Source organism: Lepisma saccharinum, chromosome 1, assembly GCF_977018435.1.
Source record: "Lepisma saccharinum chromosome 1, izLepSacc3.1, whole genome shotgun sequence".
NCBI lineage: Eukaryota > Metazoa > Arthropoda > Insecta > Zygentoma > Lepismatidae > Lepisma > Lepisma saccharinum.
This window is the reverse complement of record NC_139229.1, coordinates 21,600,355-21,619,197: the sequence shown is the minus strand read 5'-3', so window position 1 is coordinate 21,619,197 and position 18,843 is coordinate 21,600,355. Positions and strand designations below refer to the sequence as shown.

The window sequence follows — 18,843 nt, the reverse complement described above, 5'->3', positions numbered from 1 at the left end:
GACAGAACAATATCGTCTTAAAATAATCATACTGCTTTATAGTTTATAATACACTTCCAAATAGTATAGCTTATGTGTTGTACTAACTGGATATAATGTAATTTCGTCGAAGAATTCTCACGTAAAACTGTAAGATTACTGAATGGCTTACTGTTGATTATGTATTGCGTGAATTAATGAATAATGTGTGTGCATCGCTCCTTTCGGAAGACCAGTGCTGCCGCTAGTGGTGGGGATGAAAATCACATCTTCTTCTGGATTTATTTCTATCTTCTCAGGAAATGCTGAAATGATTGGATTGGATTGAGTTGGTGTTTTAAGTCCACTTTATGCACAATAAAGCTAATCGGAACTGGACCTACAGTTTAAAGTGGGAACCGAACCACTATGTGCCTCCACCGGGTATCGAACCCTGGACCCTTGATTTCAAGGCGAGGAAGCTACCACTGCGCCATCGGTGAGGCCCGAAATGCTGAAATGAAAAATATAGTTGTGTATCAATGTTTATCTAGCGGAGTTCAGAAGTCCCATTTTAAGGTAACAGTTTAACAGATACAGGAAGTACTAAAATGTGTTACTATTTAATAGGGAAGTGTAGGTTTCGCTATCCTATTGAAGAAACTTGACCTCCTGTAAGACAACGACTGAATATATAGGGTGAGGCAATCAAACGGGAAGATTTAAAAAATTCACAAAAAATAGGTAGAGCAAATATTAGTTATTTTTTTAACATGAATGTACTATACATGAGTTGAAATTAATAGTGTACCTGAAAAATGTTCATTTTTTTTAATATGGTGTCAGTAAGATGGCGTCCTTGGTGTTGCACACATTGCTGTAAAGGCGTATTACAAAATCTCTGATAGTTTTGTTGGAGATCAACACACTTTCCGTCGAGAGTTTCAGTTACCCCCACGTGCTCCTTGCTTCCAGCAAGATGGTGCAACTAGCCATACTGCCAGAGTGTCTTTGGATGTACTTAGACTCGCATTTCCTGGTGGTCTCATCAGCAGATTCGGCGATATTCCGTGACCTGCCCGTTCACCCGCTTGGCGGCTCCTGGCCTTTTTCTTTGGGGTTACCTCAAATCCAAAGTACTCAAGGACAACCCTCCAAGAACCAGGGATGATTTGAAGGAGCGAATTCGGCAAGAGATCCACAACATTCTGTTGAAGATGCTACGCAACGTCATGGGCGGATTTACTCTCTCTGAGACACCGACAATGTGTGCAACACCAAGGACGCCATCTTCCTGATACCATATTTAAAAAAATGATCCTTTTTCAGGTACACTAGTAATTTCAACTCATGAAACTTTCATGTTAAAAAAATAACTAATATTTGCTCTATCTATTTTTGTGAATTTTTTAAATCTTCCCGTTTGATTGCCTCACCCTATGTCGAAATAAACTTATCTCGTCCTTTTCGTGTTTAATTTACTCCCTCTGTCCCATAATTATTGTCCTGTACACTTTTGTTTGTTGTCCCATAATACTTGTCCGATATTCAAACTGTGACACTGGTGTATACAGAAGAAGAAAATGAAACAAGAGAATGAGTTATACCAAGTTATTACTCAAGGATCAGTACAAATTGGCCGATCAAGTATCCAAAAGAACATAAATATAAAGTTACCATTTTGGCATACCGGACTATAATTATGGGACAGAGGGAGTAGCTACTTAGTGTTGCTTTTCCACCTTGTTTCAGGAATTCTGACGACAAAAATGTTTAGTGACCAGGGGGTTCTCCCATGCCGTAGTGGCAATGCAGTCGTCTTGTAATCAAGGGGTTTGAGTTCCATCCCCGGAAGAGGTGCATTACATACATTGTGGTTCGGTTTCCGATATTAATTTGTTAAATGAAGTAGAGAGAAGAACGATCGCAATGGAACATCCACGCCATTGGCAGGAGTCCAACTTAGAACTTTGTGACTCGATATGCTCTCTCTTTAACAACAGTAATCAAAACTACGTTTTAAATTTAAAATTTCAAAGATAAATACAACATTCGAAACAAATACAAACAAGCTAACTTAATATAAAGGAAATTTTGAAATACTTCACACATTTTTTTTAATTTGTACTCACTACTACAAATACTGCACCAAGAACATAGATGTTAGATTACCTCTTCCGTCGTCTTTCAATAGCTCTTTCAGAGACGTCGCCCCTTGAACATCCCCAATAGAAAAGAGTTGGACTTCCCAAGGAATTCTCTTCACCACATTCTTCACATGCTCTTCCGTCTCCTTGTCGCACAAGACAAACTTCGTGTCGCACTCCTTCATCAGCACGCACTGCTCGTCTGTAATAGAGATTAAATTTTCTTAAAATTTTCGAATCTGCCCAAATCACAAAATGTAATGCTGAAGAATAATGATTGATATAACTGAAAGTTTTCTTACTTGATATATTACTTTCTATTATCCTTCTTGGTTCATGGTTTCATTGCCAGTTTGGGTTCGAATCTTACTTTAACTGCAATCCCATTTCCGATCAGCCTGTTGGTGCATAAAGTATATAACGATCAAATCTTGCTAACTATCATTTAAATAGATTAATCACCGTAATAAGCAATAAAAAGAATTGGATTGCGGCTGTTCATCGAGAGGTTGCACTGTGGAATACGGAGGACGAGCCGGTTTCCTGAGCAAAGAGGTCGATCCTCGGGTAAAAAAAAACATAAAAATACAACTTTGGAACCAATGATCGGATTCGATTGAAATTTAAGACAGCCCAGTATCAGATTCTGATCGGCAAAATCCCAAAAGTACAACATGATATGAGCTGAATTAAGGGAGATATTAAATGTTAAAGAGTGAGAGTTGATGACAATAGGTACAGACTCCCCGGCTCTCTCTACGAGGCGACCGTGCAGGATACAATGGGTCCGGCGGAAGGGTAGCCTCTCTTCGAGGAGTCGCTGTAGATAGGTCAAGGAACTCAACTTACACGGGCAAAGATAGAAGGGTAGGATGCCACGGTTAGAGTACGAGTTAACGAGGCTTAGACAGAGAGGGTATGATAACAGATACGTAAATAGACAAGCGGAGAAGCGGAAAACACAGTTTATCTTTGACAGTTTATCGTTGACAACCTCTCGGGAACCACCCGCGTAAAAGTACCCGCCCCGTGTGTCTGACCGATCAGTGTTGTGTTTATTTTGCCCGGGATTGTTTACAAACACGATGGAGTAGAGACCGGAAAAGGCCCCAACTAGGGGGCGTTGAACCCCTTGCCTCCCTCGAAGATGCTGAGATCCAGGAGTGTGAAGCCTTACCGTCTAGAAGCCATCTCAGCCATCACGCCGCCAGCAGTATCCACATCTCCAAGGGGATTACTTCAAACATACCCGGCAAAGGTAAGCCGTGTGTGAAGTGAAAATGGATAAGCTTCATTCGCCCCGTTGTAACTATAAACGCCCAATGAACTCGCAAAATTACGTATAAATTACTCATTGACATTGCTTATTACGGTAATTAGATCGTACCAGCGATAATTTTATCATGTAAATCAGAGTATAACTTTCAGTTATTTAATTAGGCAAAGTACTTAACCTTCAGATTGTACGGCACTATAAATTGTCGATATAATTATAGAACGGTGATCCAAGTTAGCCTCAAAAGTAACAATATAAAGATTGACCTAATAACATTCAATTATACCTGCATAAAGGAGTAGTGTTTTCGTCCCGGCTTAAGCTCCTACTTGAACATAAGATACACGGAAATGGAAACGTGGATGTAAAAATAAGAAAAGATTTAATGAATGCTTACTGTCTTTAAACTTCACCCGAGCTAAATTTGTATTAATTAATTATGTCTTTTGAAAGGCCTAAGTATGCGTGAGAGAGTGAATGTAGGAATGAAAGGGGCATTAATGTAAGTGTTTTATGCATGTTCTCTTATCTAGCAAATATGTCATATAAAGTAAACTAACCCTGTGGTGTGTAATTTGTACCCTATACAATCTCTTGGGCTCCAACTGATGGCACTTACCCTGGCACAAAAGGTAAATATGGTATTAATGATTGCCTTTTGTTTATTTGTTTCTTGTTTGTTTACATTAACCATGTAATGTACAGCCAGAGGGTCGTCAGGCATACAAATAAGGTAGACGTCGTTACAAGTAGACTTTCAACCCCTTGTCCATTATTCTTCCAGCTATTCTTGCTTGATAACTCGAAATTGAACATCAGGTACAAAAACATCATTCGACACAATTGGCTATGTTAACTGCTGCTGATATGCTAAATAATCTAAAAAAGAGGTACATCCTGTATTATTTTTATTTTTTCTTCTTCTAAACTTCCGTAAAGAGAGAAACGAGAAACCAACGATTCTCCTCTACAGCTATGTTGGAATATCTGGACAGCGTTCGAGAGGGAAAGAGTTAGATCTGATCGGTGGTTTCGTCGAGCAAGACTTCCGGAATCTGTGGAACAAGATCCCGTATATCTTTAGACAAGGAGAGAAAATGAGTGGGGGAGCAAACAGCTGGTAGTTGCAGCCGCGTTTTCCTCTCCATAGTTCATTGATCGAGCCCTCTCGAGACAATACTTCGTTCGCTTGCCCTTGAGTTCAGTGAATTTCATGCCTACCTTCTGTATTCCTAGGGAACCCTCCCTTGACCGCCCCGTTGCACCACCAGGCACCGAGGATGAAGAGGTCGAGCAGCGCCATCTCGTTGGTGACGAAATACAGAAGCTCCCCCTTGCGGAAGCCTCTCCTCGTGAGGGCGCTCGCCACCTTCCTCGACAGTGGCTCCACCTCCGAGAACAACACTCGCGTCCCTTGGATGGTGTCCGTCTGGAATGAAGTTATGAAGGAAAATACAAATTTAGTTCCATAGACTCTAACTTTGGATCTCACATTCGTTCCAATTGGAAAACATTGATATTGATTCAACTGTTAGGTTGGAACCCTGACATGCTTAGTCCCATATGAACAATAGCACACCTAATTTGTTACATTCGTGAGCGTGAACTTTTTTATTTAACACAAACAGAACAAAGCTATAGCTTTTTAATACATATGGTGTTTCATATTTGCGATTTTCTTATAAAACCTTTTCGAACAGGCCTTGTCTTCAGGAACCTATCAATTCGGGCAAGCTCGGCACCTAACGACCTAGGTGAGATGAGTCAAGGCAAGAGCTTATAAAACCTTTTCCGGCTCCTCCAAAAATAGGCAATAGTTAGGCTGGAGATCTCTTAACTACGCACTGGTAATGATCAGGCTGGAAAGTTCATACGAGCTAACGGATGCCTGCACGATTTTCGTCATGCATTCCCATAAAGAGTGCACGTGGTAGAAAATACAGAGGCACATATCCGGGCATGTGCAAGGCCGCACATAGCCTTAGGGAAGGGGGGGGGGAGATATTGGGCGGAGGAAAGCAGAGCACGCAGCTGCAAGAGGCTGGTAGCTGCATCCACGTTTTCCCCTCCATGCAATTCCTTTCCCTCTCGGGCGTTCATCGGTCGAGCTCTCTTGAGTCATTACTTGCGGAGAGGATTTGTTTTCGCTCCCTTTCTCCGCAGATTCCCAGGCAGAGCATAAATTTTAAGCAGAAAAACATGCCGAAAATGCATAACGGAAATGCACAATTTCGCTGTGAACTCTGAAGTAGACCTTCTTACTCAAATGTAGGACTTATCAGATGATAACAAATGTTAGAGTTGGCTAGCGGAGGTCGCTATAGTGAATTTCCTTGTCAGTCTCGAGAAGTCAATTGTAATTTCGCCTAATCTTCAATGGGAACTGCGTACAAGAGCTCCACATCACCTTGCATCGTCAAAAACATAAGAACTCTGTGAAAGATCTTCACACTATATTTTGTGTACGCTTTGTATATTGATACATTGTTCTGGCACAGATATAAATGATTTATAGTTAAACTCAATTTACTTCAATGTGACAAATGAAAAAGTACGTTTAGGCTGGATAAATTAGGAGTCCAGTGATTTATCAACATATGCTCACTTCACATGCAAATTTAGTTGTACTATAGTACTAGAAACACTGCAGCGGTATATATAATACAGAGCATTCCCTGACATTCGCTACGAGACTCGGCGGCAAGCGGCACGGCGTCAGAGCTTATCTTTCCCGGTGAACCGGTCCGCGACAGTCGCACGCTACAGTCTGTTTTTCTTTTTTCCCGCTCTCCCTACCTTCGCTCTCTTTTTCTTTCTGTTGACATTGCAGACTGACGCCAGTATAATCCTCCCTCGGAAGTTGTGTTGCGTTGTGTAGTGTTCGTGTGTTGAAGATTGTGGCTTAATATGGCACCACAAAACTTTACATTACAACAAACGATTTATCTTGTCGAGTGTTACTTCCGAAAGAGGAATTATGGAGAAGTGCGGCGACGTTTTGTAACGAAATTTCCTGGTGTTCCCGTTCCACATAGAACCACTATATTAAACCAGGTAAAAAAGGTTAGAGTAACAAGGTCAGTTCTGAATGAAAGTGAAAACAAAAATGGGGAAATCTAAAAGATAAAGTATACAAAGACAATCCGCACACTATCCGTGAGTTAAAATAGAGTATTGTGCGAGAAATCTGGAGAATTACAGTAGACGAACTTGCACGTGTAAATTCTAATTTCCTTCGGAGATGCCAGGAATGTGTTGCAGCAGAGGGACATCATTTTCAACACCTTCTGTAGTCCAGGTTAGTACACAATATGAAAACTGTAATTGTAATAGCCGACTCTAGCGACTGTCGCGGACCCCCTACACAGGGAAAGACAAACGCTGATGCCGGGTCGCTTGCCGCCGAGTCTCGTAGCGAATGTCAGGGAATTAATGCTCTACAGAAAAGCCATTGTAATTTGAATTTGTAGACGTTCAGAGCTAACTTCTTGCCCCAGAAAGATGTGAAGATTCATTGATTTTTTCCAGGCCTCTAACTTTCATTTGTTACCAAAGAAGAAATCATAGAGAAGCCTGCACCAGCAGATCATATACTTACCACCCATGCATCATCCTTGGTTTTATTCAAGTGCTGTTTCATTCTATTGAAGAGAAAATCCGGGAGAGGCTCTGGACGGTGCATTCCCTCTGGATCTTCAGGAAGAGGGGAAGTGAAGATAAGTTCTTTTTCCATCTTCTAGCTGGGAAGAAGAAAGCAGAGCTATTTACTTCCTATTAATCATTTAAGGATAATCAAACGCGAAAATAATTGTATCTAGATGTCGGCTAAATTCAGAAATTCAGGTATCTGAGTTGTCATCCAAATATCCGCCAATCTCAAATTAAGTAGTTCGGAGAAGAAACGAAAAATGCTAACTGAAATCTCTTGAGAGTGTTCACACTAGAGTCTTCCATTTGCCCACCACTCTCAATCGCTTGTACTCGGTCTAATCTCCCACTCTCGAACGTATACAATCTAATATCATTTTAGTGTGATAATAATCGTAGACACATACATGAAAAATATCCGCCTTGATGGTTAAAGCCCACACTCATCTATTTCATTTTCATACATCACTGTGCATTGGTAAGATAGAGTAAACTACATTTTAGCATGAAGATGTTGAGCGAACCTCGGATTTTACATTTTAAACCTTTTTTTTCCTTTGCAGGCAAATAATAAATAACATGTTACGTCAGTATTTCATTAAAAAAACATTTTATAGTGCCAAAAATAGCCTATTTTGCTTGTTAGAAGCTATTGTAGGTTTATGTCTTCCATTTGGAACCTACTTCACGATTTTTGGAGCTTAATTTAAGATTTTTAGAACTTATTTTAGGATTTTTAGAACCTATTTTAGAATTTTAAAGCCTATTTTAGAAACCTAAAAGCACATTTTTAGAACCTAAAAGTCCTTGGTCTAATGACATAGGAAGCTTACGTGTCAATTTCACCTCACCATCCATATTTGAGGCCCACTGCCACAGACAAATTGTGTACCACTGGGCTTCGAATGTATACCGCTCGTTCTCCCTGTTCGCTCGAGCGAAGACGCTGTCAATTCCGTACGCTATCTAGCGTCGTCCGTGCGAACTATTTGGCGCTCGAGCGAAATCCTATCCCTGCAGCACTCTAGTTCACACCATTCACTACTCTGCTACATCTTTTTTTTTTTTTTTTTTTTTTTTTGCTGCTGCTGCTGCTGCATACATTTTTTATCTGCCTTTACTCTTGAAACTGAATTCCAGAAGTCTGTGATAAATTATCTCGTAGGCTACATAAACGTTATTCTCCTCTCTAGAATTAGAATAAAGATACAAGGATCATACCTTTCCGATAGCGTAGTAGTTGAAGATTCCTGGTAGAGAAATATGTTACCAAGTCCAACTCTCGATTAGCTTTTGTCATTTCTTTTCTTTCTGTTCTTGCTTGATCAAACACGTTAGAGTAGATAATGCAATCGACGACCACAGAAGTTAATAAATGCTTACTAAGCAACTCGGTGGCCGATTGCTTTAAGTGGTCTACATTCTACCTCACCACAAAAGTTTTCGGATTCGACTCCCGATCTGCTCTTTTTTCTGAGTTTATCCATTTCACTTTATCACTCATCCTCATCGTCCCGATTAGCCGAAAGTGACAGAATTCGACGCTTAATAACAAAAAAAAATGGATAATATAGGATAATGACGGTTTTTTATTACAAATAAAAACAAAATTTTTTCATGCAACGAAGTCAATTTAATACATGTACTACATCTCAAAGCATTTTAGGAAAGTAGCATGAGTAGCAGTTTCATGTAGTTTCTGGACAAGGACAGTTCATTTTTGAAGGCACAACTGTGAGGGGCGGCAACTGAATTGGACGGTTTTTAAATCAACACTGAACGGAAATTGCTCGAGGTAATGACATTCACCGTAATCTGAATGTTCCCAGTCGGAATACAATTTTACTGTGGGTAAGAAACTTCAAGGATCAGCAATGAAAAGAATACCAGCTGGACATCGTAAGGTTGGCACTTCCGAGAATATCGGTCATCAAACGAGTTCTGGTTTCTGTTTTGGGTAGTCATTCAAAATATGAACTGTGATTGGGGGGGGGGGGGGGATTTTCGTAAGTTTTAGACATATCCCATTCTCACCAGGGGGCTTTTTATACAGTGACCTATGTTTGACACTTAGTCCGGAGACCGAAGTCCCCTTCCTAGGTGCCGGGCCCAGCTAACGGTTTTGATTCCAGGGTACGTGTGACCGGATCGGTTTTTACCCCCGACGAATAGCCGACTCGTGCATATAGTGACGTTGAATAATAATAATAATAATCAATAATAATAATAATTGATGTTAGCCAGCAGAAATGCTTTGCTGACTTAACGTTGAACTAAAATATAAATACCACCAGTTATGAGGATAAGTATACTATATGTTTGAACACAAATCATAGTCAAATCATAAATAACAAAAATGTATATTATATAACACACAAAAATAGACAGATTACACAATCCCTCACTATCATTCAAGCATTCACACACTCTCTCATACCGCAGGGGAATAATTACATTAAGATAAATACATTGGCCCTTTTTTAGACACCATGCAATATTTAGTTTTTTCTTATGAATATTAAACTGCGCCCGAAGACGTTAATTGGCTTAGAATTAAAGATACTAAACTTTCATCTGCGCGTGCTCATTACATTCTGCCAACAGGCATGACACGTAAACTTTTTATTCTTGCAATTTACCAAAACATTTAAACAATTATTGTTTAAATTATTACTAATGCGCCTTGGAACTTCAGTAACGTTAGGCAGGGCACGCAACTCGTGCAACATAGATATCAACTGCAAGGCATACATGTTTACAAAAAAAATGAAGACACTTATGTATGAATATATATTAAAAATAGCACGCAGTTAATTTACTTCCTCACTTAGCAAACTTGAGGGATGATTTCTGCAATAGATACACGATTTATGCAGTTTTAATTAAATATTACCGAGTAAAGCATATAAGGTGACATAAACAAAAAATATTACTCAACAGTTCGGCGCAGAGCGTGGAAAAACAACAGTATGCTGTGAATCGATCTTCCTAATTAGCAATTGTTTTGAAATTTAGATTATGTTGGCAAGAAATAATTATAATCAATACCTTCGCGACTTTTAACTTTAAATACTGGCATCCTTTCGTCCGACGGCCGATCTTTGGAGGCTTGGGTAGATGATCACTCACACATATAAAAAATTAACAGTAGTATACTATACCATCTCGGCGTTCTAGACGTTTCAGCGACGTTTACCGTAGTCCTCTAAACGGCGTGGTGACGTCAATCCGCGGTCCTTTTTGCGACACTAACACTTCCCCACGCTACTTCTTTGTAGCGGCACTTCGCAATCTTCTTTGACACCTTTCCTTCTACACTTCTACATCACGGCGATCATAGACGAGGGAAAACAGCCTCTCTGTCATCTTGTCGGCCTCGTAATGGAGCGATTAATTGATTCGCATCGTCTCTCTCTCTCTCTTTCTGGGGGGACGGCGAAAAATGGGCGAAGTTCCTTTACCGGGGGTACTCGTGGATTCTCGCTGCTAATCTCACGCGGGACGTCGGCGTCGTCTCAAGACGCAGTAGGTGTCGCTTCATTATCTCAATCTTCTCTTCTAGACGGTAGATCTAAGTGTGGGCTGGTGTCGCTTCATCTTCCAATTTCTCTCTCTCTCTCTCTCTCCGTAGAATTCTCGTCGGGCGTCGGCGTCGGCGTCGAAGTACTCTAGGATGCTGATTGGGCTTCGGCTTTCGGCGGTATCATTTCATGGCTTCTAATCGGGCTGTGGGCGTTATTCGTGGCGATGTGGTGTTTGTGACGGCGTTTTAGTGGTGTGGCGTCGCGACGCTGAGCGATGATCTGCTGCGTTGTCGGCTTCATGCAGGCAGGCTAGGAAGACCCAAGGCCCTCCTTCTCTCGTGATTAGCCCGCCATAGTGGTATTAATGTTCCTCGTCACAAAACGAATAACGCGAATCCAGTGCACAGGTCACTAATTAACACTGCGTATTCGTACACCTAGTCACTGTCACTCACTCACGCAGGATAAAATACACGGCGCGGTAGAAAAAAGACAAAGTCCCGAATCTTTACTCCGACTGTCGCAGAGGTGTTGTCGGTTCGAAAACTGGCGGTAGACTGTACTTGTTTGTTCGTTCTGCCACTATATAAAGACAGCTTGAAACTTCGAATACAACGGACTGACTTTTAGGCGCGGGAATCTGAAGTTACGACGTTGGTGGTCAAGCGTCCATTTTTTGCCTGGTCCAGCTTCTTCAAGCACACGTGTTGCGTTAAAATGGGGTGAAAAGAATAGTTCTACCCTCATCCGGTACGTAACATGTTCCTCCAGTAATTGGCCTCCCAAGTTGACTTTCCGTCGCCAAATGCACAAAAGTCGCTCAAAAACGGTGAAAGATTTATCGCAGCATATTGTTGGTCCCGAGCTCCTACGACCGAAAGGGGGAAAAGTTGACAAAAGCAGAAAAACACAAAAGGTTCAGAAACGTGGTGTTTTTCTACCGAAGCTTCAAGCGGATACGAAGTTACAGAAAAATATAAAATAACGAAAACCTAGGATATAGAATAATAATAAAAAAGTAGGTGACAAAAACTGACTGTCATACCATTGTGTTCATTGTCCAAGCAGTGTGAAATGGAATGATTCTGTTTGGAATTAACGATGGGGGAGGAGAAATGTTAAATGACAAAACCTCCATTTCAACGAACTGAGAAGTGGAGAAAAATTGGATAATTCTTATAAATATGAAAATTACATTCATGTTTTTAGTGGTATAGTCGCAGGTAGAATCAGATCTTACGTGGCAGATTTTATCTCGCTCTGAACTCAGCCAAAAGGTATTTCGCACCGATCTAATACATTCTCCAATTCATTTTAAAATATTATTGAATGTTTCATGACGATATTTTGAACAATGCATCAATTCTTGACGCTGAGACGATATTTTATACAAATACCTCATCTCTCCTCTCGTCTCCTATCTCTTCTCCCCTTCAACTTATTCTCACCCTTTCTTCTCCTCTGCTTATATGTCATCGCCTTCCCTCCTGTTCTCGCATCTTGTCTCCATTCCATTCTTCTCCACTCCTCTTATCTCCTCAACTGTCTTAGATTTCCGACTCCACTGCACTCTTCTCCTCTTCATTTCATTCTTCTCATGTTCTCTCTTTTACTCTACTCTCAACTCCCCTCTTCTCGTCTCCTCCTCCATCTCATCTCTTTCCCTTTTCTCTTCTCCTCTTTGCTTCATTTTCCTCATCTCTCCTAGCATCTTTTCCCTTTCTCCTCATTACTTCCCCTATCCACATCTGTCCTATCTTTTCTCCCCTCCTTTACTTTTCCTCTTTCCCCTTTCGCTCTCTCTTTCCTCCTCTCATTTGTTGTCCATTTTCGTTTCCTCTCTCCTCTTTTCCTATATATAGACTCATCAGCGATGAAATTCTAGAAAATCGATTTTCTTTCTTTCAGAAAGTATTCCTTATTTGCGACAAATGTAATACTGATATTTTTTTTAGAGTTTTATACAATAATACTTGGTTTTATTTCTTTCACGTATTTCAGAAATATCTATTGTGCATATGGCAACCCTGAAATTGAGCCTAACTCTACACCAGCGCCTTACGTAATTTGGGTTGCCTAGTTTAAAATGTCGTTGTCCTAAAACTTTTGAGAGACACTGTACCATGGAGTACATTACTAATACAGGTAGTACACTTCTTAATGATATAAACGCAAGGATGCAAGAAAGAAATCGTCTAACTCAGAACAGAAAATTTACAGAATTGAAAGTAATCAACAACTGACTATCGACGTGTAAGACACACTGTTTTTCGGACCTATTCTTTAAGGTAAAAAGTGCATCTTATTCGTCGGCAAATACGAGAATTTCTAAACGAACAAAACAATTTGATTCGTCTATTTTTCAATAATCGTTTGAAGTTTGTTTTCAGGCCACAGGTTAATGGGAACAGGACTTACAGTTTAAAGTGGGATCCGATCCACTATGTGCGATAACCGAGTTCGAATCAGACACCCCTTGATTACAAGGCGACGACGTTACCACTACACCATCGATGAGGTCCTCTATATATACTTGTATAAATGGTGGCAAAAATTTATAAAAATCCTTAAACTATATAAGAAACTTCCCTTTCTCAGTTGAACACCTTTGAAGAAGTCCGTGTAAATTTTACGAACAACACTATTGCGATACTATATATATATATATATATATATATATATATATATATATATATGAATGAATGATATAACGATAGAGACAAGTAAGTAAGAAAAGAGACTGACTGACTACCTGTGGTGGTTCTGTACCTTAGGTCTCCAAAGCAGGCAGGAACACTAAATTCGATTAAACTTGAAATGTTATTTATCTGTCCTGTGAAGTTTCAAGAAGTGCAAAGTACAGTCTTATCGTAAACATACGTAGTTGTTTGCCGAAACAATCTCACATGTTGTTACTTCCTAATACCCTTCTCGCAATCCTAAAAGAAAATAGAAACAAGCCAAGATATGGCGCCAGAGAAAAATGGGTCTCGCCGATCAGTCACCCTTTGCGAGTCCAGTTCTCTCGAAGCCCGAATAACACTGGATTAACTGGGGGGGGAAATCAGGCACTTGAGGCACGTAGGACAGTCATGGACGTCCAGAAGAGGGGGCAAGAGGGGGCAACGCCCCCCTGGAAAATTGATATCCACCTAAAAAGTATATATTTCACACATAATATCATTTCAGCCACAGTAATTTATGTTGAAGGAGAGAGAGGGGGTGGAAGAGGGAGAGAGAGAGATTAAACTTACAATCAGTGGCGTGCCCAGGATTTTCGTCGGGGGGAGAGGATTAAGTATATTTTTTCTTAGTAGTCCGCCCTCTCATTTCGCCATATTTTCCTGTCTTCGGCCCTTTTTTAGGAATACTGGGCAAAATGAGGGGGTTATGGCCCCATCAACCCCTTCTTGGGAACGCCACTGTTCACAATTATTGAATGTTTACTAAATCATTGGAATGGGTTTGTACCTGTTAAACCCTTCCTTTATTTACGTCCAATGTACACGTGCTTTTGGCTTTATTCTGAAAGTCTTGCTCATTGTTTTCAGAGTTATAGTAGTAGTAAATACAATATTATAAACCCAGGAAAGGAAGAGCTCCCCCCAAGCAGGTTTGGCTATACTTAAAACAGGCTCAACATGCCCATATGAGCTTTTTGCTCAAGTGTAGAACCCTGTCTAATCCAAGATTTTTGTAAAAAAGCCCTCATGGATTCCATGAGAAAGGAAGAGCCCCCTCAGATTGATGTGCCTATACTTATAAAAGGCACTTCTGTGAGATTGTTGTCCATAATCCTGTCAAAAATATGCCCCTCTTGATATTTTTTTTGGCCACACTTAAAACTAGGCCAAGATGCTTATAAGAGCCACCTACACACACATACACACATATTTACTTCTGGTTTAAGTTCAATTGGATACCAGCTTCAATTTGCTTATCAAATATTAAAATATTATATGCAGAGACCCTCTAGAATTGCTCCGTGACTCTCTCATTTCTTACATCATAAACATATGATTTTTCTCCTATGAGAATAACACTACATATGGTGTCATCAGGTAATGCCTCATGGAATTCACAGATAATTTTAATATTTGTTCTGTCATTCACCACAACTTGTTTCCTTTTTGAAGCATTGATTACAAACATGGGTCTCTGTGCTTTGAATTCATCTGGTGTGTAATACATGTCAGTATTGCCAGTAGTGACCCTTTTGAATGATGTAAATGCCTCATATAATTTAAGGAAATCATTCTTGGACATGTCTAAATTGTAATTTTCTCTAGGAAATACCTCATTTCTGCCATTTTTAAGATATATGTTCTTGATGTTGCAGTTATCAAATTTACTTGAATTTTTTTCCTGATTGTTGTGTCTTCCAGTCTGAAACAATACCACTACAAAATCAGGCATGTCATATTGAATACTGGAGAATAAATTTGTGGCATCAAATTCATAATAAGAACCAGATGCAGGCTTCTGTACACATTGATATGTATAAAATTGCAGAGGAACCTGTGGATTTTTTATTATATCAGCTTTGTATTTAAGAGCATAACTGGCTTCATACTCAACAACAGGGATTCTTAACTCCATAGTCTGAATAATGCATTTGCCTGCATCTGGTAGGGTATTGGGCAGAGCTTCTCCTGTAGAGTTTATTGCACTGTACCTCATCAAAGCATTATTATCATTTGCAGCTCTTCTAAATGTAATTCTTAACCCACCCTTCCACATAATTTCTTTGTAATCTGAGAAGAATCCTGGCAACAGGCGCATGGGGAACAGTACAGTGTGGTTTTTAGATAATATCTTATCACCAGCCTCAAATCCACCTATTTTGTAGTATGAAGCCTCGGTTTTGGATAATTTTAATGTGGCCAAAGCTGTGGACGTAATGCCGGGATAATCCACTCTGTTTATAACAACGCCATGCTTTCTGATCTCAATTTCAGAGAATAGATGCGGCACAAAATTGTCTACAAGTCTTATATTTGAATTTGCCGGATAATCGGTACCATCGAGCTTTACAACATCAAATTTGATGTATAAATCTGCTCTGTGGGGGTGTATAAATCCATCCCCTACATCAAGATCAACCTCAATCTCTGTGTTGGGTTGATTTAAATTTGCAAATGTCCTCCTGTTTGGAGGGAATGATTGTAGCTCATAACTCTCAATATTTTCCATTTTTGTCTTGTATGTATTTTTATTTAAATATTAATTTCTATGATAGCAGTTGTTGTGGCTCCAGCAAAATCAACTAATTCTTCTTTTTCATTAGTGACCATCAATTCAATATAATCTATTCTATTATGACACACAGGAAAATATAATGTTGGGGATGGATTGTAGATAATAGGCTCCATGAATTCAGAATTAGGTTTAAATGTTGCAATGATCCCTGTTTGTTTGTGAGTACCTATGCCATTTGATTTGGTGATCATACCCTCTGCTATATTACAGTGAATATTCAGAGTCTCTATGGCCAAGAATTTAGGTATATTCATAGCAGTGTGTTTGATGCCTGCTTCAAGTTTTGTGTTGTTCTCAAATCCTAACAGCTCTCCTATAGTACCCAGATTCACTGTTTCTGTAGCAGATACAATCTCTACTCTGTGAGTGACAGAATTTTGAGTTAATACTACACCTCTGGGTAATTGAGCATTTAGAGTGGAGAGATTATACTGCCCTGGAGTGATGACAATTTTTTCATCCCCTACTGCAATTTTGTTGTTGTGGTGTGTAATATTAGGGATTAGGTACATGCCATAAATTGCCCTGAGAGCTATTGTTTTGGGATACACTATGTCATCATGCAATTTGAGTTTTAATATTGAATTTTGGCTGGTGAGATGAAATACCCCCATGATGTTTTAAATACCACAAGGCTTTTTGAAAATCTTCAATTGATGGTTTATTTATTTGAGACATATATCTAAGAACAGATAAACACAAATGTCCGCAATTAACATCTCTGAAGTTTTGAACACGGGCATTATTGTAATAAAGCTTAGCTGAATTTAGATATTTTATTAAATTTTCAGGTGGAACACCTCCAAATGAATCAAACACAAATGCCTCATTGTTTAAATATTTAAGATAACAAATCCAGTGAGTGCCCTGATTTTTGTACTTATCCAAATTAACAATGCCTCACTCTTTGTTGAGTGGTTGTTCTGGTAAAGAATCAGACATGTACACACCTCTAAAATGTTTGATGCCCAGTGGCTTGATTAAAGCTTCAATATCTTGGTTTGTAAGCGGCTCTTGTTTTTTTTAAACTTATTCATGGCTCTCTTAACACCTTTGCCCTGTTTCTCCTTGGCCAGGTTATGGCGCTTCTGCTCATCTAATTCTGCCCTATTTTTCTTGGCATCTATTACTGTTTTTGCTATGGCAGCTGAACCCCCAGCCAAGCTCCCCACAGCCCCGAGAGCAGCTAAGATGGCAGGGATGGTAAATATGAATCCCCCCACATGTGATTTTTTTCTTGATTGCTGTAATTTTTTTAATTGGGGGGTACTAAGCAACAATTTCATACCATGCCCCTTTGCAATACAAGAGCTTTTTTTCTTGCGCTGCTTTTTGGTTAAGAGACTGTCAATAGTTTTAAGAGATTTGGGACCTGCATAAGGTATTTGATACATAACACCCTTGGCCCTCATTGTAGGTTTATTATATACATATTCACAGCCCCCACCCCAGTTTTTGTTTGGTGCTCATAGCTATGGTGGTTCCCAATGCTGCTATTTTTTCACTCAAAGAAGCATCTTTGCTTACAAATCTGCCAAATGCAGCCTCTTCTAATTTCTTGTCTGCAACATGTCTCTTGTCAAGATCAGAATGTGTGTTGTATGCTATGTCATGGTCTCTACAAGCAGCATCTAAAGGATTAACACCAGGATCCCCTCTGTTTAATCTATGCTCTAATTTTGTACCGGGACCACAATACTGATAGCCTGGAATGTGTAGTTCAAATGGCAGCTTGTTTATAATGTCATTAACCAAGCCCCGACCCTCAGAAATATTCCAAAATTTGGGGGGTAGAGTATTAATAATTTTTATGAGATATCCAATCCCCTTAGTGTCATTCACTATAAAATTAGACAATTTTGTGCTTATCATGTCCATAATTCCAACCTTTTCATTGTAAAAATTGTGGTTCCCAGCATTTTCCTCCCCAGCTATCACCAATAACCTATCTACAAGTTTCCTGACATCATCAACCCACACAAATTCTTTTGGCAGGGTGTTGTATTGTTTGATTCCACTGCCAGTCTTGATCTGTGACCATATGGGCTTGATTAAATTGTTGTATTTTGCCCCACTGCTTGACTTGACTCTTTTTTGTGTGGGATCATTGTTCTGGTATAGAGCATCTGATTTTATTAATATTTCTTTGTAATCCTCATAATCCTGATCTGTATAGCTGCCAGGCCTTTTCCTAGTCATCAATTCCCATAATCCAGGTGTTCCGGGGTACTTAACAAAAGCACCTTTTTCTCCAAGATGAGATTCTGAATATACAATTATATCATCTCCCATAAATGTTACTCTGAAATTGCCAATTCTATGTATGATGCTGCCATCAAGCTCTGTGTCAGCATATAAGCCAAAAACCTCATCTTTATTGTCTTTAGGTGTGGTTAAATATTTTTGAGCAAGAAGACCCAATTCAATAGAATCCTGACTGGCTTCAATTCTTCTAGGAGCAATAGGACTAGGTGTATGAATACTGGAAAGTGGGGTGAATGGATAATCTAATATGTTCCTAGCAGCTACAGGTACAAGCTCTGTGAGCAAATTTTGATTTTGCTCTGTAACAGTTTTGATATTCTTACCTAAATTATTAATAGCATCAATTACAGGCTGTTCTGTTTGTTTGTGTTTTTCATAAATTCCACGGTTCTCTGATTTCCATCCCTTAAATCTTTTTACAAGATAATCTCTTAATTTAAGATCATCAATGATTGGCCTTTTCATGGTTATTTATTTATGTTTCAATGTCTAGAAAATTGTTGATTTTATTTCTGTATTTGCCACTATTGGATGTTCTTGTCATATCAATTGTGACAAACCCATAACTGTCCTGGTTCCAGCACCTGCTGCAAAACTTGGAAAAATCATTGTAGCTTAGGTCCCCACCTACATATTCATCATGTATGTGTTTGAGATTGGTATGGTCTTGATGAAACACACATATAAAATTGCTGTTGTCCCGGATCAGTTGCTTGGGTATTTTTGAAAAAGTCTGTGCCAGGTAGAAGCAATCAATGTTTTTGTG

General features: G+C 39.4%; 1 protein-coding gene across 1 annotated transcript in view; it reads right to left on the bottom strand.

Moving 5' to 3' along the window:
• LOC145997357 (uncharacterized) overlaps positions 1-18,843 on the bottom strand; it is a 137,864-nt gene that overhangs the window by 104,785 nt on the left and 14,236 nt on the right. Inside the window, exons 5-8 of the mRNA XM_083134358.1 lie at positions 6,980-7,117; positions 4,603-4,810; positions 2,131-2,307; positions 152-284 (exon numbers count right to left, since the gene is read on the bottom strand). Coding sequence (XP_082990484.1) covers positions 152-284; positions 2,131-2,307; positions 4,603-4,810; positions 6,980-7,117 — 656 coding nt within the window. The remainder of the gene's footprint in view (positions 1-151; positions 285-2,130; positions 2,308-4,602; positions 4,811-6,979; positions 7,118-18,843) is intronic.